Source organism: Macaca thibetana, chromosome 16 (assembly GCF_024542745.1).
Source record: "Macaca thibetana thibetana isolate TM-01 chromosome 16, ASM2454274v1, whole genome shotgun sequence".
Lineage (NCBI taxonomy): Eukaryota > Metazoa > Chordata > Mammalia > Primates > Cercopithecidae > Macaca > Macaca thibetana.
In genome coordinates, this window is record NC_065593.1 from 60437487 (window position 1) to 60461670 (window position 24184).

The 24184-nt window shown below is 51.8% G+C and overlaps 1 protein-coding gene across 16 annotated transcripts in view; it reads left to right on the forward strand.

The window, feature by feature from the left end:
* The window catches only part of RBFOX3 (RNA binding fox-1 homolog 3), a 524709-nt gene that overhangs the window by 296584 nt on the left and 203941 nt on the right, over positions 1–24184 (forward strand). For 15 of the 16 annotated variants that reach the window (XM_050764334.1, XM_050764336.1, XM_050764338.1 and 12 more), the window contains one exon: positions 9410–9515. The exons of the other annotated variant lie outside the window; for it this stretch is intronic. Coding sequence is in view for 9 of the 15 variants with exons in the window: in XM_050764327.1 (XP_050620284.1) it covers positions 9410–9515 (106 nt within the window). In the remaining 6 variants the exon portion in view is untranslated. The remainder of the gene's footprint in view (positions 1–9409; positions 9516–24184) is intronic. 16 annotated transcript variants of the gene reach the window in all.

Genomic DNA, 24184 nt, shown 5'->3' on the forward strand with positions numbered 1-24184 from the left:
TTCCCAAATATTGCACAGTATGAACTTACACTAAAACAACGAAAACATTATCCGTTATCTGAAATTTCTAATTTAACTGCATATCCAGGAGTTTTATTTGCTAAATCTGGAAACCATCACTGAAATGAGACTTGTTATTTCGGCTGTAAGATTAGGCCCACAAAAGCAGATATGCAGGGGTCTGAGGCCATGGTGGCCTTGTGGGGAGGGGCTCTGGGAGGAAGCACCCAGGTTTGCGAGCCCAGGCTCCTTACATTGCCATTTAGCTCGAGACCCTCCCTCCCTTTCTCACATTTGGAGCTCCTTCTGTTGCACTGAGCAGAGCTATGAGCTGCAGTCCCTGGCTGGGAGCAGAGGTGGTAGCCATAGGCCTTGCCCAAGGGGGCTGCCCACAACTCAGGTGGGCCCAGAGTCTGCAATGAACTGGGCAGCACCGCCCACAGCCTGCTGGCCTGGCCCCACCTACTTGCTGGCCTGGGCTTGGGGTGGTGTTCTCTGGAAACTTCTCTGTTTGTTTCATGGGTGATATTCAATTTTCCCGAAACAGGGAAGAGCAAGAGTTCAGAGCAACTGCCAGACAGTCACAAAGCCACTGCATAGCCTCGTCCTCAGCCCCAGCCCCTCTACCCTCCACCATCACCAGCCACACCTTCTCCTCTTCTGCGCAGCCTCCTTGCTCTCTCCAATTTTTACTTGGCAAATTATACCCTGGTGCTCCCAGCCTGCTCAGTGGGTGCTGTCAGGCCTTGGCAGATTCCAGTGCCAGCAGCAGGGGGTACAGACACTTGCAAAGGGGAACTAATAGGAAATGAAATAGCTTTCCTCCCCCAAAGACCCCTCCCAGAGCTGCCGGCAGACCCACCCCTTGCGGAGTGAATTGTTTCCAATCCAATCTCGTGTTTATTGAAGTTTCCTCCAGGGTTAGCTCGGGAGGCCTCTCCCCAGCCCCTTCCGCGTGGCCTTATTTACCAGAATCCCCTCGGCGCGCCATTTAAGCGTCTCCATTAACATTTCCTGCATCTTGCTCATTGCAAGCAAGGCCCTCGGAGACCCCCAGGGTGGCGGCACGGCAGCAGCCCGCAGAAACACCAGGCTTGTTTTAATTGGTTTGAAACTGTTGCTGTCGACCACAGAGGGGTCCCTTTCCTTGAGTAATGACCTGGAATTTGATCATGCGGCTTTTATGAGCTTGTAACACTGAAAGTGTAACCGTGTGAGATCAAAGCAAGGACCAGGGTGCACATCTGTCTGGCTGCAGTGGCCAGCAAGTGTGAAGGCACAGCCTGGGAGACACCGCTCTCCCCCCACCCCTGCGGGTCCCATCTGTTGGGGGATGGGAGAGGTGGCTCTTTTCACATCCCCTCTGGCTTCCTTGTCAGCCTGCAGATGGTGGCGTGAGAAGAAGAGGGAAAAGCCACCTCTGCATCCAGCAGCTTTTGACCTCTTTCTCAGTATGGAGAATGTTTTGCTCAGAAGACAAGGGTCTGAGTCCCTAGAGAGAAGGATGCAGGGGAGCCTAGCTCTTGGAGATACAGATGGTCTAGAGTCTAGAGGCCGTCACTAGGGATGAAATGGCTTTCCCTTCCTCTTGGGAAGTGGCTCCCTCCGGAATCACGCCATCGTGTACATCATCCATTTACTTGGTCGTCAGGCCACCAACCGATGAGATTCTATGGAGCCACTAATCATATAAAACACTGTGCTTTTGACACCAGCTTTGTGTCATGCATGTATAATCAGGGTCTGTCACTCCTGCAGGGGGCCATCAATCTAACCATGCTCATCTCAAAACATTTTTGGAGCATTTTTATAATTGAGGTAAAAGATAAATATCTATCTTCCTCTACCTGCAATTAACAATAACTAACGTCCGGGTGCGGTGGCTCAAGCCTGTAATCCCAGCACTTTGGGAGGCCGAGATGGGTGGATCACGAGGTCAGGAGATCGAGACCATCCTGGCTAACACGGTGAAACCCGTCTCTACTAAAAAATACAAAAAACTAGCCGGGCGAGGTGGCGGTGCCTGTAGTCCCAGCTACTCAGGAGGCTGAGGCAGGAGAATGGCGTGAACCCGGGAGGCGGAGCTTGCAGTGAGCTGAGATCCGACCACTGCACTCCAGCCTGGGTGACAGAGCGAGACACCGTCTAAAAAAAAAAAAACAAACAAACAAACAATAACTAACACTTTGTTCTCTTGTATTAGTCTTAAAAAAAAAAAAGGAAGGAAGCATCACAGACAAAGTCCAAGTCTCCTTCCAGCACAACCAGCCCCATTACCCTCCACACCCAGAGGCCGCTCTGAGCATCGATTTGGCATCTATTATTTCTGTCCCTTGAGAAAAGCACTTGCACACACATGTAAGTGTGGACCAGAGCTCACACTGTTTTGTCTTCTTCAGATGCACATGTATGGCCTCTTTCTTCAACTCGCCTCTTTGACTGAACATGGTTTCTGCAGCTTGGGTGTGTTTCTGATACCTTCCTTTTACCTACTGTAGAGAATCTGACTTAAAAACTCTGCCCATTTTCTTTGTCCACTCTTTCATTCATGAAACTCCCAGTGGTTTGCAAAGTGCGGCTATTTTGGAGAATGCCGAGTGAGTCTTGGTGGCTGCCTCCTGTCTCAGGCGTGTACCTGGCTGCGAGTGGCCAGTCTTGTCCGGGTCCTGCTGAGGGCATCTGGACCTGCCTGTCCCACCAGCTCTGTATGTGATCTCAGTCTCCTCCCAGCATCACTGACACTGAGGCTGATGGTTCTCACTGTACCCACGAGAGAGCCCGGCTCTGGCATGTTGCGTTTGTTGCGGCTGCCTGACTGCCATGCCTCTCTCCTCTGCTTCTCAGCAGGTTTCGGGGTCCTCCACACTCCCAGGGAGCCGCGGTCACCCCAGCTCCTACTTCCTCACTCGGAAAAGCAGGCTGTACCTCAGTAAGATTTAGAGCAAAACATGAAGCTGTTTTAGTGAAAAAAAAAACCTAAGTGACCCATTCAGAAAAAAAAAACAATATAAGTGACCCGTTCAGAAAATAAAAAACAACAAAAGTGACCCATTCAGAAAACAAACAAACAAACAAACAAACCGTAAGTGAGACCCATTCAGAAACTTCTGGGCTTTCTTGTTAGACCCCATTGTCCGTAGCCCCCTCAATGAATGATCGCGAGCCTGTGACTGAAATGGCATGTCAGGGCTGTGACCCCTCGCTGCCCTCTGAGGCTCTCTGGCTACCTGGGCCCCCAGGCCAGTTAGCAGGACCACGGACCCTCCCGGCAGTTGCGGGCAAGAGCCAGACATGCAAGTGAAGATAAACAGCCTCCTCTTTTCAGAGGCGGAAGGTATTTGGTGTGGCCACACAGCAGCTCCCGGAGGTGGAAGGACAGAGGAGGCAGAGGTTCCTCTCATCTTGGTGGGTTGTGGTGGGCTCAAGATCTGGGCTCTGAAACTTGGGAGCAAGTGGCCCCCCCAGGCAGAGATGCTGCTGCCCCGGGAACCTTGCTGGGAGGTTGGGGCTAAAGCCACAGCCCCCAAGGATCTGAGAGTGGGAAGGGGAGGCTCTGAGCAAGGGGTACCCATGGCAAAGCACAGGCCTGGCCTGGCCTCACTTTATCTCCAGGAAGAAAAGATGAGGCCCCGTGCAGCCCATCCCTCCCTCACTCCCCTGAGTGTGTTACTGGACTCTCATCAGGATTATAGGGGCTCTGGCTGCTCCCCTACACTGACCAGAGCCCTGGATGGTTGGGCCTGGGACCTGCAGCAGGGTCTGGGGTGAGACCTCAGGGTGGGAACAGGTAAACAGGCCCAGCATAGGTTGGCTAAATGAATGAGTACATGAATAAGTGAGTGAAGAAGTAAGGCATGGACCCAGGCCGCTATATTCACTGTGCTTCACGGGGAGGTCCGTGCTCTGGACGTTTGTGGGGACATCTGTCCCATCTTTGGTACTTCACGAAAGGGCCTGGAGTCAGGTCAGGCCTCCCCCAGCCCTGTCTGCCCTACCCCTTTGATAATTCTCAGCCCACTGGGGTATGCAAGAGCCTGGGAAGTGCTAGAAGCAAAGGGGGCCAGCTATGAAAGAGTTCACATTGCAGATGGGGAAACTGAGTCTGCAGCTGGCTGACCTTAGTGAGAGCGAGAGCAATGTGGAGGTGCCACGCTGGGCTCTCTAGCCAGATTCCCTGGGTTTGGGTCGCAGCTCTGCCAGCATGCAGGCCGTGTGCCTTGGAGTGGCTCTCCCAGCATCCTACATCTCAGCTTCCTCCTAGGGTCACTGGAAGGGTTAATGAGTTATGCTGTAGAAAGGGCTTCCCTGGGTCCCAGTGTGGCCCTGCAGCTCTGTCTAAGCTGCCTGTCCTTTCTCTCCCACTCCCACCAGCTCTCTCCCCCTCGAGGAGACTACAGCAGCCGCAGAGAGCTGCCCCTCCATCCTCACATGTGCTCAGGCCAAGGAAGACCCGCGGGCAGCAGCAGCATAGTTTATTAAGCCAATAAAATCTTAAGTGCATGAGCTCTGGAGACCCCTGAGGTCTTTTTATATGCATGAAGGAGCTGGAGGGTTTCCTGGGCCTGAGTCTTTCTTGCTGCTTCGAACAGGTGGGTGTACAGCAGTCTGCCTTCTCCCCTGTGTCCCCATCCCAGGAAGGTACCTGTCACCTGACAGCCAGCCCCACCACCTGCCCCCACTTTGGGGACCCTGGTCTGGTCTGGCCTAGTATCCTCACTCAGACATTCTAAGAGCACAGGACAGAGCCCAGCAGACTCATGCTCCTGCCCTCGCAATGCATCTGGTGGCTGCCTCCTGCCTACCACACCTGATCCCATCAAAAGGGCTCAGGCCACAGCCCCTTCCTCATCTCTGTTGCACCCTAGAAAGGCGGGTCAGGCTGTGGCTTGCTGCCGCCGGCTGTGTCTCATTGAGAATCTCCCCTCGCCCTCTTTTTAAAAAAATCTGCTATTTTCCTTGTCTCTCCCCCTGCCTGCTCCCCTTTTCTTCCCAGCCCTCTTCTTTGTCTCCTGAAACTTCTCCTGGTGTGCCTAATTCCTGGAGGCTGCAGCGGCTTTGGAGAGGCAGCCCCACCTCGCTGTGCACACACAACCCTGAGAATCGATTCAGAAAACAATTAGTTACAGTACAGTAGCGCTGCTAACTGTGGCATTTTGCTTTGCAGTTATTGATACATCATCAGAATTGGGAAGCGATAGTCAGGAAGGAGGAGGAGAAGGGAGAGGGGAGACACCTGTCCTGAAATGTCAGCTCTGACGGGGAGGGATTTTCAGGTCCGAGTGAAGCTGGCACCTGGGTTGTCCTCATCACAGCTGTGCCTGACTTTACCTAGGTTCAGGAGGGACAGTTTGTTCCAGGTTCGTGAAAGTGCAGTCCTTGCCCCCAAGCAGACAGGAGGCCTCGGGCTGCCTCCTTCCCCTTCCCTGTTTCTGCCATCATGGGGCACAGCTTCATATTCCACCAGCCAAGACTGCATGCTGGGCAGAACATGGGGAGGTGGGATGTCTGGTTCTGTTGATGGACAGGGTCAGCTCCAGGAACCCAATCTGGGAGAGATCCCAGAGGCCCTAGATAGGTAGGTAGGTAAGTAGGTAGGTAGATAGATTAGATAGATCAGATAGATAGATAGATAGATAGATAGATAGATAGATAGATAGATAGATAGATAGATAGATAGATAGGACAGACAGATTTTCAGGAATTAGGTCATGTTGTTGTGAAGGCTGCCGAATCTGAACTCTGTAGGATAGGTGGACAGGCTGGAACCTCAGGCAGGAATTGGTGCTTCAGTCTTTTTTTTTTTTTTTTTTTTTCTTTTGAGATGGCATCTTGCTCTTCTTACCCAGGCTGGAGTGCATTGGTGCGATCTCGGCTCACTGCAACCTCTGCCTCCTTGGTTCAAGTGAGTCTCCTGCCTCAGCCTCCTGAGTAGCTGGGACTACAGGTGCCCACCACCATGCCTGGCTAATTTTGGTATTTTTAGTACAGACGGGGTTTCACCATATTGGTCAGGCTGGTCTCAAACTCCTGACTTCAGGTGATCCACCTGCCTCAACCTCCCAAAGTGCTGGGATTACAGGCGTGACCCACCGTGCCCGGCTGGTGTCGCAGTCTTGAGGCAGCATGTTTTTCCCCAGATAACCTTAGTTTTTGCTGTTAAGGCCTTTCGACTGACTGGATGAAGCTGCCCACATTAAGAAAGGCCATATCCTGTGCTGAAATCAACTGACTTTAGGCATTAGCCACAGTTACCAAGTACCACCCCAGCAACACCTAGGTTTGTGCTGGACTGAATCCCAGGGGACGAGAGCCTGGCCAAGTGGATGCATAACACTGACCATCAAATGCCCCAAGACCCCAAGAGCTGATGACCAGGGTTCAATGGATGGGCCTAGAGGGCAGTAAACTCCTGGAAACAGCAATGTTTCTGTGTGTTATGGAAAATGGGCTCCTGACTTGCATTAGATGTTTAATGCTGAGGCAGCGCTGAGGGGTGACTTGTCTGCTACCGGTGAGAAATGGAGCCGTGCTCCCTCCACAGAAAGGCCCGGACAGAGGCTGGGGAATGCAGGAGGAGGGCGGAGGTCCTTCTCCTCTGTAAGCCTGCAGGAGCTCCACCTCCCTGACAGGACAGGGCCCTTGGCAGTGGGGAAATGGACAGCCGCTGCTGACTGTCCTGGAAGCAGGACAGAGCTAGGGGGTGGGTAGGAGAGAAAAGAGAGACAGGGGTGGGAGGGGCCCATGGGAGCCTGTGCTCGGAGGAGTGCAGAAAAAACTCTACAGGAGCCTTGAGCTTGGTGACAGATTGCTCTAGGGACACAGAGGAGGTCTCGCCCTGGCCTGGGCGGGCTGGCAGGGCTGAAGTGTGCACAGGTCATGGGGAGAGGACCCTGGGAAGGAGGTAAAACTGACTGTGAAGGGCCTGGACCCCCAGGCTCAGGAATCTGGACTTAACCCCCAGGCCTTGAAGGGAGCTTCAAGGGATTTTAAACAACTTTGTGCTTTAAAAATCTACTCTAGGGACAGGGTGGGGAATGTATGATAAGGAGGCCATGCTACTGGTAGGGAGTGCGAATAGGAGTTGGAATACCATGTCCGGGGTAGCCGTGCATTCACACGTTTATCCCTCGTTCCTCATTCCCTGAGCATCTGCGGCTTGCCAGGGCCTACTCCGGTACAGAGACCACGCGGCAGCTCCACGTGTCCTTGGGAAACTTCCATTTTAGGGCCTTGTGCACAAATGAAGACAATGACAACACTACTTTATGACTGTGGGGTATGAAGAATTACCTGAGACTGGGTAATTTATAAAGCAAAGAGCTTTCATTGACTCACCGTTCCTCATGTCTGGGGAGGCCTCAGGAAACGTACATCATGGCTGAAAGTGAAGGGGAAGCGAGGTGCGTCTTACATGGTGGCAGGAGATGAGAGCGAGGGGGGAACTGCCAACTACTTTTAAACCATCAGATCTCACGAGAACTCACCATCACAAGAACAGCATGAGGGAAACCATCCCCATAATCCAGTCACCTCCCACCAGGTCCCTCCCTCAACACGTGGGGATCACAATTCCAGATGAGATTTGGGTGGGAACACAGAGCCAAACCATATTATGATGCGACAGGTCCTGAGCAGAAGCGGCAGGGATGGGGCGGGGGCTTCCAATACAACGGCTGGGGGCTTCTCCGAGGGGAGGCCTAGACAAGCAGGTGTCACGCAACACCTGGAGGAGGGGACAACATGTGCAAGGACCCTGAGGTCAAATCCAACCAGAAGGCCCCCATGGGTGGGGCAGAGGGAGCAAGGAGCAGGAGTGAGAAGCAGCGTTGGGAGTGGGAGGGTGGGGCGTATGCAGGGGATGGGGCGGTGCCCACAGGGCCAGAGCCACGGTGTGGGAGAGGAAGTCTCAGGAGAGGTGGAGGGAGGAAGAGTCCAAAGTTTCAGTGGAGACCCCGATCATGTGACACCCCCTTCCTGCCCTGTCTTCCTTCCTCCTTCCTGTGCAAAATCCACTCTCAGGTGCTCTGAGGAACACAAGCCACGTGAGGCTCTGTTTTAGCGGGCTGGGGTTGCTCTAACAAGATGTCATAGACTGGGTGGCTTAAACAATAAACTTTTATTTTATTTTATTTTATTTTATTTTTTGAGACAGAGTCTTGCTCTGTTGTCCAGACTGGAGCGCAGTGGTGTGATCTCAGCTCACTGTAATCTCTGCCTCCCAGGTTTAAGCGATTCTCTTGTCTCAGCCTCCCTAGTAGCTGGGACTCACCACACTCGGCTAACTTTTGTATTTTTAGTAAAGATGGGGTTTCACCGTGTTGGCCAGACTGGTCTCAAACTCCTGGCCTCAAGTGATCCCCCCGCCTCGGCTACCCAAAGTGCTGGGATTCCAGGCATGAGCCACCGCGTCTGGTCCAACAAACATTTACTTCTTACGGTTGTGGAGACTGGGAAATCCGAGATCCAGGTGCCAGCAGATCTGGTGTATTGTCACCGGGGGATTGGGGGAGTAGGTGGAGAGAGAGGAGAGAGAGGGAGACAGACACTCTTATGAGGGCGCTCATCCCATTCAGAGAGCCCCACCCTCATGACTTTATGACCTCCCAAGGCCCCACCTTCAAATACCATCACATGCGGCCTTTGAGGAACTCAGTCCCTGCTCACAGCCAACACAGATCAGCAGGGTGAGCCGCTAACAGGCAGAAGCCAGGTGCCCTGTTGACATTGCCTCCACCCAGTGTCTAGCAGGGAGGCCTGGTGGCCAGAGGCCTTCACACTGTCAACCCCAGAGAAGCCTAAGACCGAGAAGGAGAATTCACGGCTGCTCGTGACCCTGATGGGATCTGATGAGAAAACAGCCTTGCTTCCCATTGAGGACCTAGCTAGGCCACAAGTGCAAACCACGGGGGCTGCTCAACCCACGCCGGCTGTTACAATTTCCTCTAGGATGCAGCCCAGCACTCGGGAGCTGGGCCTGGTAATGGGGCTGGTGCTGAGGATTCATCCCCAAGGAGGCTCTGCCGGTGTGAGAGAGACCGGGGACCCACCTTGGGGACAGGCGATTGGGCCATTCCCCCATCAGTCCAACCTCCAGCCTGACCCCATGACCTGCTGGCACTCTCCCCTCTGGCCCCAGCTTCGGTTTTGATACCGTGAGTCTCACCTGCGATATCCGGGGCTGCAGAGCTGGAAGCATCTTCTACCCGTGAGGAGGTAGACAAGGACACCTTCTTGCAGCTTCTCCCAGCCTAACGCACTCCTGTTTGTATCGTTCAAAAGACATAGTTCCCGTGACACTCTGTCCTGTAATATTTTCAATCAAGAGTGCGGGAGAGCGTGCGTCTGATGCACTCCAGATATTCAGAGATTGAAAATCGTTTTGTTCTCTTGTTTTCTTTTTAAAATGCAGCGTGAAGTCAGAACAGCCAGAGGAAATTCTGCCACCATTTTCCCAGAGCTGGTCTGCAGCCCCTCCGTCTGGGAACCTGCTCCTGGAGTCAGCCCTCTGCAAACAGGTATGAACCTCTCTACGCAGTGCTGTCTGCTCCCCCCGAGCTGGTTCTCAGATGGGGGCTTCTCCCAGGCCTCGGGGCGGCCCACCGCCGTGAGGGGCGATGAGTGAGGGTGTCTGCAGGGGGAGCTTTGGTCTGCAGAGAGGAGGATCCCCACCATGGGGTTCCCCAACTCCTCTGTGCTTTTCACCTGCCCTTCTCTAGTCCCCTCACTAAAATGCAAATCAGTGAGTGTATAATAGATAATTAATAGACTGATCAGCCAGCAAGGGAGGTAAGTAGATAAATAATTTTAATTATCCTTGGGTTGCCCATAAATTCCCTCACTGCCTTTTTATTAAACTCTCTGTTTACAGGAGTCATTTATATTGCATGTCATTTCACCTCCCCCGCCTCCTGGGTGGCTCCCACTGGGGCTGACCTAGGATAGAACAGGACTGCGTGACCGCAAGATCTTCTCCTGGTAGAGCTTGTCCTGGGCACAGGTGTCAAAAAGCTTTGCCCAAGTGGCCAGCTGGATGGCAACAGGGCGGACACGCACAGCTCACGCGAGGCCCTCCTTCTGCGCCCCGAGGTGGCCGCAGCCTATATTTAGGCCTGAGTCGGAAACCTTTATTATACTTGGCACCTGTGCTGTAGGTATGAGCTCATTCTTCTCCCCAGGGATGGCCTTAGCCTATTAATAGCCTTGGCTGAGGTTCTCTCCTTGCTCCGAGTGCCAGGAGAGAAAGTGGGTTAATAAATATCAAAGAAAACTCCCTCAGAGAGCCTGGGGCCAGACTCTCCCAGACTCTCCAAGAGTCGTGGATGTCGGGCCCCAGACCAGGAGAGGGGTTCCCTTTTCCCCCAGCCTCTCATCTTCCCCCTGACAGAGGCCCAACGCCCAGGCTGGCAGGTCTGAGCACCGGGCATGGCAAAGCTCTCCTAGGTGCTGTCAAACTGGGGGTAGAGGAGGGCACCCGGCACGGGAGGCCGAGGAGGTTGGCTCAGGTGGGGCTGTTGGCATCTGGGCAGCAGAGAGAGGGAGGCAGGGAGGGCACTCTGGACCTTCTGGCACCTTCCTTCTTGCCTGCACCCTCTCACGTCCTTCTGCCAACTCAGCAGCGTGGAAGGGAAAGGGAGGAAGTGACCTTGGGATGGCCCCCGAGGAAGACCCCACCCTCATCCTCTCCCAGGCCTGGAGGCTGCGGCAGGAATTGTTAACCTGAGTTGGAAACAGTAAGGCAAGGGAGCCCCAGGAACAAAGCAGGGAGGGGAGGGGCGCTTCCAAGGGCAGGTGTGCCAGGCTGGGCTGGCAGCAGGCTCCATTGCACCTGATTAGCTGAATTCCAAGAGAGTCACACGCGTGCGGGCCGTGGCTGGCATTCTGCATGGATGTGTGAGGCGCCCTGGCCTGGCGCATTGTCAGCTAGCATTGTTGAGTGGCTTGGGTTGCGGAAATGTCTCACAGCCCCGTCTCATTTACTTTCCGCCGTTGCCGTGCGTGGGTGCTCTTAGCAGGACTCAGGGAGGTCACGGCCACCCAGCTGGGGACTGGCCGAGCTGAGGCTCAGGCTGGGGTTATCTGGCCGCAGCAGCCGCTGCCTGTAGGCCTCAGGTCAGGATGTTTTCTGTGGAGCATGGGGCCCTGTTGGCTAGATTTCGTCTATGTTTTCTGGCTTTCACCCGCTGGACATGAAGTCAGACTGTGGATGCTGCGGCTTTTGTGAAACTCGACCCTAGCTGAGCTCTAGCACGGCGGCCAGTGATGGCAGAGTTTGGGCAGCCTCCAGTCACTGGCTCGCACAACCGCTGCTCAGGGCTGGACGCTAGAGGCTACGGTAGGTCAGCCCTGGATGGTTAGCCAGGTTGTGCACTCTCAGCTGGTTGTTCTGCTTTCCTTGGAGGGAGGCTGGCTGCCCACGGCAGAGGGAATTCAGGCTGAGCAAACGAAAAGGCCTTTTTAAGTTTCATTCAATGGAATTAAAATCTGAAAAATGGCCCAGTGGAGGCTCCCTGCCCTTTCAGGAGTTTGTTCAGCTCAGAGCTGTGCAGCTGGTCCAGCCCCCGCCCCCGCCCACACAGGCTGTATGGGAGGAAGACAAAGGGCCAAGGGAGAGGCAGAAAGATGTGACCATGACTTCCCCAAAGTCTTTCTCCCCTGTTCGGGGGCTCGCTGGAGGGGGCAGCCGAGCGCATTTCACGTCTGTCTGTCCAGAGGAGGCAGACAAGGGGGGCGGGGCTCTGCCCTGTCTTGGGAAATGTAGGTGGAAACACGGGGCTCTGAAACCAAACACCAAGCCCCGTTGGGATGGCTGTGCGTCGTCTCGATTTTTCTGATTATTTTTAGGGTTTTTTATTTTCTGATTATTTTTAGGGTGGACCCTTTTAGGGTTTCTCATCTGATTCTGTTTTGGGAAGTTGGGTGGGTAGAAAAGAAAAACATAATGATTGAAAGGCAGGACGAAACTGATCCCTTCATCCCAGTAATAGCTACGATGGCAGGGCTTGGCTGGTCGCAGGGTTCCAAGCCCTCTGCCCCCACCTCTCCCTTTCCCCACCACACAGGCAAGAACCCTTTACTGGCTCTGCTTCATCTGCCTGATCTTCAGGAACTGAGCCACTGGGGGCCACCATCGTAGGGGTTGATGATTGATTAAAAATAGCCAGAGCTGTGCTTCCTGCCCTGGCCAGGCGGCAGCCCCCCCACCCCTGCTGAAACAGCATCCTCTGAGAGCAGGGCCACAGCGGAGTCCACCCAGCCCTCTAAGCACGGGGCTCAGGATGGCGTCCGTGGAAAATGATGGAGTGCTCCAGTGTGAGACACGGTGGAGGGAGGAGGCAAGTGAAGGAGGTGAGGGATTTGGTTCTCCCGCAGACACAAGCAGGGGTAAGCAAGACTCTGCCTCGAGAACACGGTGCCCGTTTCACGGCCAGCTCTCCCTCATGTAACCCAACAGCCACCAGCACCTTCCGAGAATCTTAGAGTTGGAACCAAGAACAGGGACCCCGGGTTTGACTTCCATCCTCTTATTCTAATCCCATCATCTTCCCTCCCCTGGGGTTAGGAGGGTCTGGGGACCTTCAGCAAGATCAATAATTTTCTTTTTCAATTAAAGTCAGGTCAGTATATTTTTATTATTACACAAGAAATAGATGTTTTTCTGGAAAATACAGACAAGAAAAACAAAGAAGCAACAATCTGTCAGAAATAACCATAGCTCACACCTCGGTGCATGTGTGATGTGTGTGTGATCTTCTAGCAATAATTTTTAACCCAAAAGAGTATGAAAATCCTTCTGTAAAAACAGGATCATGCTATATATATTTATATATATACACATATATATCAAAATATATAGGTACCTATGTATATATATTTATATTATATACAAATATATGTACATATATACATATATTTACGTGTATATGTATATACATATATATTTTGTTTTGTAACCTGTTGTTGCTAGACAGTATTCTCAGGAACATATTTCTAGGTTGCTATTAACCTCATTCTTCATGATTGAATATCATTCCATTGCATAGAAAAACCATAACCAGTCCCTCAAGCCTGTTTGCAAATACTGAGACAGGCATTAGCCACCAACCCTATTTCCAAAACGCTATGCTACACTCTAAGAAACGAGAAGATTAATTTTCCAAACAGGAATTAGAAAATGATTATTCACATTATAAAGGAGTCTGCAAACATATACTCCAAAGAGCTTCTTTGAGAAATGGGCTCCCTGGGGCGTTAAAACTTCGTATAATGGATAAAACCCCAAGTCGCAGGCAGCTGTGTAGTGGGTGGTGCATCTGACTTCACGTTCCTTCCCTCGTGGAGATCCTTCCCAGGTCCTCCAGATGCATGTGTGGCCAAGTACACACACACACACACACACACACACACACACAGGCCGACATGCACACATGCATACAAACACGTGCACGCTGTGTGCCGCACACACAGGTGCATACACACACGTACGTGCACCTAGTGTGTGGAAGCTTCTCTTCATTGTCAGCTGAAAGGTGATGTTAATTAATTCATTATTAATCATATCTATTTATCAGATGGTCTGCCCCTAGCCACTATTCTTGGGGAAGAAACTATCATTTCTCTCTAAAAGATAAAGGGAAATAGATGTTGATGAGTCTGGGCAGGTCAGTGCCTCCAGCCCATGTGACTCATTATTTCAGGAGGCAGACAAACATCAGAAGAGAAAATGCTCAGGGGACTTTTAATAAAATCAGGTTGAAAAGAAACCCAGATCCCTGGCCTGCAGGTTAGAGTCTCCGGGCTCAGCACCTGAGGGGGCACAAGGTGGTGAGCATCTTTGCCCTAACAAGTCCAGCTGAAGACCCCTGAGACCCCCACTTCCCCAAGACCACTCAGAGGATGCTGCCCACAGGCGAAGCGTTTGTGTGTATATTTATGCAACCATATACCACATAAGCAGTAAACATATTTCTGGTATATTTCTATTCAATTTCAGGTATATATATTTCTAAAATAATTTGGTGAATTAAAAAGAGTAGCATAAATGGACTATTATATTTGAGACAAGGTCTCATTCTGTCACACAGGCTGGAGTACAGTAGTGTGATTACAGCTTACTATAGCCTCTAGCCCCAGGCCCAAGCGATCCTCCTACCTCAGCCTCCCAAGTAGCTGGGGCCACAGATGCACACCATCAAAACCAGCTCATTTTTAAATATCTTTTTTTGTAGAGATGGGGTCTCACTATGTTGCCCAAGCTGGCCTCAAACTCCTGGGCTCAAGAAATCCTCCGGCCTTAGCTACCCAAAGTGCTGGGATTACAGGCGTAAACCTCCGTGCCCAGTCAAAATGGACCTTTTAAAGTGAACAACTCAGGGGTATTGAGTACATTCACCACCTCTGTCTCATTCCAAAACATTTCCATCACTCCAAAGTCAAGCCCCTTACTTGGGACTATTTTAAATATTGTTTTGTTTTAAAAGGCATCCCAACTACCACCAGTCAAAACCTTTGCAAACTTGGCCAGGTGCAGTGGCTTAAGCCCGTAATCCCAGCACTTTGGGAGGCCGAGACAGGCAGATCACAAGGTCAGGAGATCAAGACCATCCTGGCTAACACAGTGAAACCCCATCTCACTAAAAAAAAAAAAAAAAAAAAAAAAATACAGAAAGCTAGCCGGGCGAGGTGGCGGGCGCCTGTAGTCCCAGCTACTCGGGAGGCTGAGGCAGGAGAATGGCGTAAACCCGGGAGGCGGAGCTTGCAGTGAGCCGAGATCCGGCCACTGCACTCCAGCCTGGGCAACAGAGCAAGACTCTGTCTCAAAAAAAAAAAAAAAAAGCCAAACAAACAAAAAAAAAAAACCTTTGCAAACCAAGGCAAGTTCAATGGTATATAAAGCCTGACACTTGGTATCATTCATTCATTCACCCACTCATTTCTTTCATCATCTATTTTATTTCTTTTTTTTGTTTTGTTTTTTGAGATGGAGTTTTGCTCTTGTTGCCCAGGCTGGAGTGCAATGGTGTGATCTCAGGTTCAAGCGATTCTCCTGCCTCAGCCTCCCAAGTAGCTGGGATTACAGGCGCCTGCTACCACGCCCGGCCAATTTTTTGTGTTTTTAGTAGAGAAGGGGTTTCACCATGTTGGCCAAGCTGGTCTCAAGTTCCTGACCTCAGGTGATCCACCTGCCTCGGCCTCCCAAAGTGCTGAGATTACAGGCATGAGCCACCGCACCCTGGGTGGAACCCTGGCTCCGTCTTATTAGTGAGTGATCCTGGATCATGTACTTAACCTCTAGGCCTTGGTTTCTTATCCATGAAATGGGACAGTAACGTGTCTCTTGAAGAGCTGTTGATGGAAGGGGAGAGGTATTTGTTTATTGTGTGGGAAGGAATCGGCACAGTGCCCAGCACGCAGTGAGAGCTCAGTGGGTGCCCATGTTTGTTCACACTTGTTTTTAATTATGTTAGAATACACAGAGCAAAAGCTGATGTCTTGACCATCTTTAGTTCAGTGGTATAAGTGCATTTACGTTGTTGTGCAAAGATCACCACCATCCGATCTCCTGAACTCTTCATCTTGCAAAGCTGAAACTCTGTTCCCATTAAATAATACCCCCCAATTTAGAAACCACCCCGCTCCCCCAGTCCCTAGCAATCTCCATCCCGCATTCCATCTCTGTGAATGGGATGACTCTAGGGACCTCACGTGAGTGGGATCACACAGTATTTGTCCCTTTGAGTCTGGCTTATTTCACTCAGCACAACATCTTCGGGGCTCATCCACGTTGTGGCCTGTGTCAGGATTCCTTCCTTTTTAAGGCCCCGTAGGTTCCAATGTATGGGTGGGGGAACCACATTCTGCTTCTCTGTCCATCCCTTGATGGACACCTGGGCTGCTGCCCCCTTTGGCCGCTGGGAGTAGTGCTGCTGCAGGTGGGTCTGGATTTTCATGACTGTCTTGACACTGTGGGATGGAAGATGGACTGATTTGGAAACTCGCCTTGCAGCGAGGTTCTCCTCCCCTGCTTTCTCACACATAAAGGCAGAGCCTGTGAGACTGGCCTGCAGATGGCCTTTAGATGAGCAGGGCCAGAGCCTTGTCAAGGCGACCCTGAGTGCCAGACTGTTCGGAGTACACCTCTGTGGTCTCAGTCTTGAAAACACACATGCCACCGAGGCAATGTTCCCCCTGGTGCTACACAAGGCTTATCACTCTGGGAGACTTTGTCTTCTATTAGCCACTCAACCAGAGGGGTTCCAAGTCCAGGTGTGGCCCAGATGGACAACTCACGGCCCCGAGGGCTGGGCCTAATTGAAGGGCTTGGTCCACATGTACAAAGTCCTTCTTGACATAATGGGCTGGGACCAAGAAAGTCCCATACATTACATAGGCTGGGACCCAGAGAGTGGCCTCTGAGGCTCTCCCAGGTCCATCCCAGCAGAGGGAGCATCTCCTAGCCAGAGGCCCCTCCCTGGGGCCTACGTATGTTAAAACGAACGTAGTGCGGGGACTGGGAAGGGGTGATCTGGTGGCCCGCGATTTTTCAAGAGGTGATGGTGAGGAAAAGGGGTATGTTCTCCCAAAGTCAAGGCCGGAGTCAGGGCCCTGCATCAGCCCTGGTAGCTATGCCTCCCCTGTTTGGGACTTTGTTTATAAAAGCTTTGTGGCCACCTCAGGAAGAATTTTCTGAAAAGGAAGCACTGCAATGTCCATTTTCTCCCAAGACCCATTCATCTCTTCTAGAAACTTAAAATACACATGCAGCCCCGGGTGCCTCACCAAGGTCTCCGGTGCAGAGGCACAGGGTCACGTCTGGGTGTCCCCCAGAGTCTTGAAACGTCAGCTTGGAAACTAGATCCCCTGAGGCATTCATCACATCAGGCAAAACAACCAATAATAATAATAGTCACAGCAATATCGTCTTTATCCAAAATGGTCTCTCCATCAGCTCTGGTAGAACACGCCAGTCCAGGCATTCATCACATCAGGCAAAACAACCATAATAATAATAGTCACAGCAATATCGTCTTTATCCAAAATGGTCTCTCCATCAGCTCTGGTAGAACACGCCAGTCCACGTTGCCCTGGCCTCCTGGTTCTGTCACTGACTGTCTGGTAGGTCTTTCTGCTGTTCACGGTTAAGCTTATTTAACCCACACAGATTCTCCCCTCCTCCACGGTTTTCTCCCAAAGTCTATTTCTCTATTTCCTTTTTATTAAGAAATCAAAGATTTTTTTTTTTTTTTTTTTTAATCAGGGCTCAAATTAGCAGGATCACATCTCCTCACTTCGGATAGAATCACCTACTTTCCTTTCTGATTCTTCCCATCTCCACTGGATTCTGGGTATTTCTCAGGGCAATATTGAATGCTTGGGACCCATATCAATTTCCGGGGGCTGCAACAACACAGCACACACAGGGTGGCCCCGGCAATGGAAATTTCTTCTCTCGTGGCTCCAGAGGCTGGAAGTCCAAGATCAAGGTGTTGGCAGGAACCGGGCACAGTGGCTCACACCTGTAATCCCAGCACTTTTGGAGGACAAGTGGGCAGATCACTGGAGGTCAGGAGTTTGAGACCAGCCAGGCCAACATGGCAAAACATTTTCTCTACCAAAAATACAAAAGTTAGCCAGGTGTGCTGGCAGGTTCCTGTAAGCCCAGCCACTCGGGAGGCTGAGGCAGGGAGAATTTCTGGAACCTGGGAGGCGGAGGTTGCAGTGAGCCCAGATCATGCCACTGCACTCCAGCCTGGGCCACAGAGTGAGACTCTGTCTCAGAAAAAAAAAAAAAAAGATGTCGGCAGATTCCTTTGGAGGCCTAATCAAGGAAAGCCCATGTGGAGTATTAAGGAGCTGGCTAAACAGAGATGCTGGGCACATGGAGGCGGGCACATGGCCGTTCCCCTTGGCATGTAGATGCCGTCTTCTCCGTGTCCTCATGTGACCATGCCTCTGTCTGCATCCGTCCTAATCTCCTCTTCCAGAGACCAGTCATTTGGATTAGGACTCACCCTAATTAACTCAGTTTAGCCAAATTACCCCTTCGAAGTCCATATCTCTAAATACAGTTGTCCTTTGGTATCCTCAGGGGGTCAGTTCCAGAAACCCTACATCCGATGATGCTCAAGCCCCTGGTATGAAATGGCATGGCCTCTGCATGTCACCCCCGTGCATCCTCCCGTACACCCAGTATGAAATGGCGTGGCCTCTGCGTGTAACCCACGTGCTTCCTCCGGTACCCCAGAGACCACCTCTAGGTGAGGCACAAGGCCTCATACAATGTAGATGCCATGAAAGTAGCAATTACACTGTATTTTTTCACTTCTGTTATTTGTATTGTTGTATCATTGTTTTTATTTATTTTTCTAATACTTTTGATCTGTGGTTGGTTTAAGCCATGGATGCAGAACTCTAAGATCCAGACGGCTGCCTGTACAGTCCCATTTTAAGGAACCGGTGGTTAGGACTTCAATGTAGGAATTTTGAAGGCACAAAACTCAGCCCCTAACAGAGCCCGATGCCCTCCAGGGTTGTGTCTGGGTGTGCTGGACAGGGTTTGCCAGGTTTCCTTTCAGGAATGGGACCCGCCCCCACATCCCGCCCTCTCTGGCCTCTGTTTTGCCAGCACCGAGATACCGCACCTGGCCTCTTATTTATGAGTTCATTTCCCATGTCCCTCCCATATTTCCGAGGCCAGCCGCATATGCCACCAGGGAAGATTTCAGCAATGCTGAATCCAAACAAACCTCTCCAGTTACAGACTCCCGTCCTCCCACCTCCCAGCCTTGCATCAGCAGGCCGCTGTCTGGTGCCACCACCCAGCCCTGATCGATCGTGCCACCAACGCGGTCTGTTTGCTGCTGTCTTGTCCTGCCATCAAGGTCAACATCACTCGCATCCAACAGCAGTGGCATGTTGCAGTGTTGCCCACACCACAGCCCTCCACCCACTTCCACTTCATTGGTTGAAAAACTGCACTCCGGCTCCACGCCCCCACCTCTGACACCTCAAACTCAGGGTATATAAGTGGGGGCAGTGTCAAGAGGTGGGGCCCCCAGCTTCTCCAGCTGGACCCTGCCTGCGAGACGACCCTGGGATCTCAGGGGGAACCTTCTGACACATCACTGGCCTGAGATGGCTTTATCGGCAGGTTCTGGGGCTGCAATGCCCTGCTGTTCTCCTGGTGTGCTGCATTCCACCAAGTTTGGTGACCTGGTGGCTGCAGAATCTTCCTGACCCTCTCTATCAAGTGAAGCATTGGCTTGCTGACCGCTGCACCCTTGGTCATGCTGCATCCTGGCCTGGAAAGCCCTTGTTAGTCAAAAGTTGCTTGTCTTCTGATATTTAATCCAGGTGTCCTCTCCTGGAGAAGGTAGCCCCAACTCTCCCAGCGCCGCCTCTCTGCTTTCTGCGCTCACCCATCATGAAGCCAGCCTATGCCTCCAGTCTCTTCTCTACCAGGAACGAGCAGCTAAAAGCCAAGATTTAGCTTTGTCCCCCACCCACGCCTTCACAGTGCCCGGCACTTATTTGGTGTTTAATAAACTGCCCATTAAATGCAGGCATAGCTCCTTTACCCTGGGGTGTTACTCGATGGGGTGCTGCAAAGTAGCTGTAGATGCTTTTCTGACTTCCAGAAGACATTTCCAGTGCTCCTGGACTTGCTTGGTCTAAGCTGGCTCACATCTACTTTTAGCTGTTTGCTCTGAGATGCTGCTGAGTCCAATGACTTAACCCGAATGCATTTTATATTTGCTTGATGGCAAACTCTCCACAAGGAGAAAAGCTTCCAGAATGGGACACTAATACCCGTTACATCTTCCCAGACACATGCTTTGTTTGTAATTCATGGGCTTTTTTTTTTTATTTGACCACTTGAATATAGTCAGACAAATAGGCTTTTCTGCTCAACTGTCTAGAACAATTTCTAAAGAGTAGCTGGAGTGAGGTGGGGAAGCACCCAGTGCCTGAGTCACCCTATCCGCTCCTGTGGCCCAATTCCAAGGGCATAACTTCCTGAGGGCCACCCCCAAGTGGGCTGGGACCTATGGACTGGTCAGTGTGGCCAGCTGTGTTTATTATGAATAAACATGACTTGGGCCTGACCCCCACGTCACTGAGAAAGGCACACTGTGCCCTGGCCTGTGGCCACCTGCTTTGTGGCAGGCACTGGGCCAGATTTACAGTGTCTGTCCTACATCAGCTTTGCTTCTTTCTCCTGGAGGTCAGAGCCCAGCCTGCTCCTGGGACCCTGGGACTGCTGATTGGAAGGGGTCTCAGTGGTACCAGGGGGATGGCCCAAGGAATCCATGTCACCAGGGAGAGATGAACCTCACCTGCTCTACTAGTTCCCCTTGGGGCTGGCCTGGGACATGCAGCAGCACCCCAGCTTTGGTGCTTCCCAAAGGCACACAGCCCTTCACAGGGCTGGCTCACATGAGGGGCACCTTGGCCATAGATAAGCCTGCCTGGGAGGCTGGATCCCAAGGGGCCCATGGAAGGAGCACTCACTGAGTCCCTAGATGGGAGTCCAGGGTGTCAGCAGTTTGTTGGGAGTCATTCTCATTCAGCTTTTATGTGACCCCAGTCCCCAGCTCATGGCTGCTCAGAGAAGAGGAGGCTCTGCCAAGCTCCAGATGGGGCAGGTAGTGGGCCTTGGATGTCACTTTAAGAAAATGAATAAACACAGAGCAAGACACTGGCCAAGATCAGGAGAAAAAAGTCAGAGCTGGTGGGGAGAAGAGGGGCAGGAGGAGAAAGAAGTGGGTGAGGGGGAGGAGGAAGAGGAGAGGGAGGGGGAGACAGGAGGAGGAAGAAGAGAGGAGGGAGGGGGAGGAGGGAGAGGGGATGAGGAGGAAGGAAAGGAGGAGAAGAAGAGGAGGAGGAGGAAGGAGGAGAAGCGGGAGGAGGGGGAGGAGGACTGGGAGGAGGAAAAGGAGGAGAAGTAGGGAGAAGGAAAAGAAAGAGGAGGAGGGAGAGGAGGAGAAGGAGAGGAGGAGGAAAAGAAGGAGAAAGGACAAGAGGAGGAGAAGACAGAGGAGGAGGAGAAAGAAGAAAAAAGGAAGAGGAGGAAGGGGAGGAGGGAGAGGAGGGAGCAGGGAGAGTCTACAGCTGGTGTGTGTGGAGGAAGCAAACCTCCCAGGCTGGAGGCCAGGTATGGACTCTTCTATCGGGCATTTTCCTGGGAGCCTGGCTCCCCAGGGAGGGGTTAGATGGGGTCTACCCTACTCCAGTCGGGACTGTGCCTGTTCTTCAGTGTGTCCCTTTTGCTGATGTTCTCACTACACTTGTCATTTTTATATGCAGAGGTAACAAAGTAGGCCCATAGAGCAACAAAACACAGCCCAGCTCTGGCGAACAATGTGATTATTATGTAATGAGATGAGTCCCTCAACCACATAAGAAATCAAAATCAGATTGTGTGTGTGTGTGTGTGTGTGTGTATGTGTGTGTATGTTTATGACTTTTTGTGGGGTGGGAGTTAAAATTTTCTTTTAATTTTTTGCAGATGGCAGGTCATTTTTTTAAAAGTTCTTTTACATTTTCCTTTTGCATCTGTGCACTGGGGAGCCCCATAAATTCGGAGCTGTGAAATCTGGCTGTGTCAGCAGCCTGCAAAATGAATTGATATTAAATGCAACAAAAGTCTCTAATTCACCCCATTGCTCCCCTGCCCTCTTCTATCCCCTTCTTGACACCCCTCCCCCAGGCCCAGCCCCACCCAGCTGTAATTGGGAAATGGAAGAATGAAGGTGGCCGTCAGTACTGCTGGGCCACTGGGAATGATGCTGGCTCATCTATTATTTAAGTCTCATCAATTAAGTATAATTTACAAATAACTGCCCTTCCCCATGCCCTGCCACAGACAGACCCAAACATACTGCACAGTCCCCACTCCCAGTGCTGCTCTCACCCTTCCTCAAATGCACCCCATGCTTTGCAGCCAGGGAAGGGAAGGTACCAGATCCCACCCTCAAGCTGTGCCTGGCCAGCTTGGCTCATCCATCCTTCTGGGATGGAACCAGGGTGCTGAGGGAGCAGGGGGAGCTGACAGTGGGGCAGGGCAGGAAACCAAGTGTGATGTGGTGAGAATGGCTGAAAACTCGGAGAAAAACAAATCAAACAAAATGTAAGCCAACAACTTCTGATCTTTCCATCAGTACCTGACTTTACCCGCACTCAGACCCTGAGTCAGGCATTGCTCATCCCAGGCTGCCTGTGGGAAGCCCCTCCCCTTCCCTGAGCTGGAAGGCACTTGCTGGAAAGGAATTGGCTCCCACCCGAAGTGGACAGAGCTGCCAAGGTGGCGGGCATCCCTCCCTCGCTTCCTCACCTTGCCAGGTTGTGCATTAATTTTTTCCTCCTGCTATCCCTACAAAACGAATCTTGATTTAAGAAATCAGACCTGGCAGCTGTGTCTCGTCCTTAACATGCTCCAATTGCCAGGGTATGGAAAATCTGCTGTGGGCGGGCAGGATTGCCTTTAAATGCATTTCTAGCACTGTGGATTTAGCGAGGACACATGAGGCAGATTTTGTCTGCATGCTGCGTGGCTCATGGGCCCCAGCCACTGGTGCCAGGTCAAACCGCGGCCTCTGAGAAGATTCCCAAATCCAAGCACATTCCCTGGGGCCATCTTCTCTCACATGGAGTCTCTGACCCTGGCCGAGAGTGCTAGGAAAGGCAAGCTAGACTTCAAACAACACAGAAACACATCACAGTCGAAGTGGAAGACCACACTGCCTGAACTGGCCGCTGATCTCTTCCATAACAAGGTCTCACCCACCCCCAAAAGAAAATCTCTTCCTCTTGATGGACAAAACTTTAGAAAGCTCTTCAAATCAAGAGTTGGCAGGGAAATGAATTAAAGCAAGCGACAAGCCATCATGCTTTGGATTTAATGGAGGCAGATCTTCAGTGGCATGAGCCTTCCTGAGCACTGGTCGCTGTTTCCAGGTGATAAATGTGTGTCCCGTGGGGTATGGGGCAGAGCTGAACCAAGGCCTCCTCCACGTAGCCCCCAGTCCTGAGTTCGGCCGCGCGGCTTGCAGCGCCTCCCACCAGCGGGTCGCTGTCCTTGGTGCTGAACTCCTGCCTTCCCCCATTCCGCGTCTTCCCAGTTTCTCCAATAAGCAAAGGTATCTAGCGGGGCGTGGTGGCTCACGCTTGTAATCCCAGTCGCGGCAGGCGGGTCATTTGAGGTCAGGAGTTTGAGACCAGCCTGGCCAATATGGTGAAACCCTGTCTCTACTGAAAATACAAAAATTAGCTGGGCATGGTGGCGGGCACCTGTAGTCCCAGCTACTGGGGAGGCTGAGGCAGGAGAATGACTTGAGCCTGGAAGGTGGAGGTTGCAGTGAGCAGAGATCACACCACTGTATTCCAGCCTGGGAGACAAAGTGAGACTCCATCCAAAAACAAAACAAAACAAAACAAAAGTGTCTGCTACCGGAGTTCAGCACAGACACTCAAGGCTAGAACTGGGTGAAAGGTACACCCCATCTAATCCGATGAACTTGCTCTCCAGTCCAGGATTCTGCTGAGGGGTCTTAAGTGCAGATAAACTGTTAGGGAAGAGCAGCGGCTTGTTGGAGAGGAATAGAAAACTGGTTCAATTTGCTTTTCTGACTCTGTAAGGCAGGCAGGTGGCCCCACTTGAAACGCATAGTAGGCTGCAGTATGAATCTGTACCTGCTCTGTGTGACTCTGTACCTGCTCTGTGTGGCTCTGTACCTGCTCTGGATGAATCTGTACCTGCTCTGGATGAATCTGTACCTGCTCTGTGTGAATCTGTACCTGCTCTGGATGAATCTGTACCTGCTCTGTGTGAATCTGTACCTGCTCTGGATGAATCTGTACCTGCTCTGGATGAATCTGTACCTGCTCTGGAAGTCAGACAGGTGACTCCATGAGACTATGCCATTGCTTCCCCTGCCCTAGCTGACCCCATGCTGGCCGAGGGTCTTTCTCAGCCCTGTTTCATCTCTCCATCCTGTAACAGCAGCTAGGGCTGAAATCCTAATCAGAATGAGTCCCCGACAGCCTCCCTATATTTCTCTTCTCCTTCATCTGGCTCATTTGTAGGCCATGCCACTGCTACAGGGCAGCCTTCCTGCTTATCTCTCAGACCCCAAAGCAGCAGGTTATCTAAAGCAAGAATGGTTCAGGCTGGGCAAGTGGCTCATGC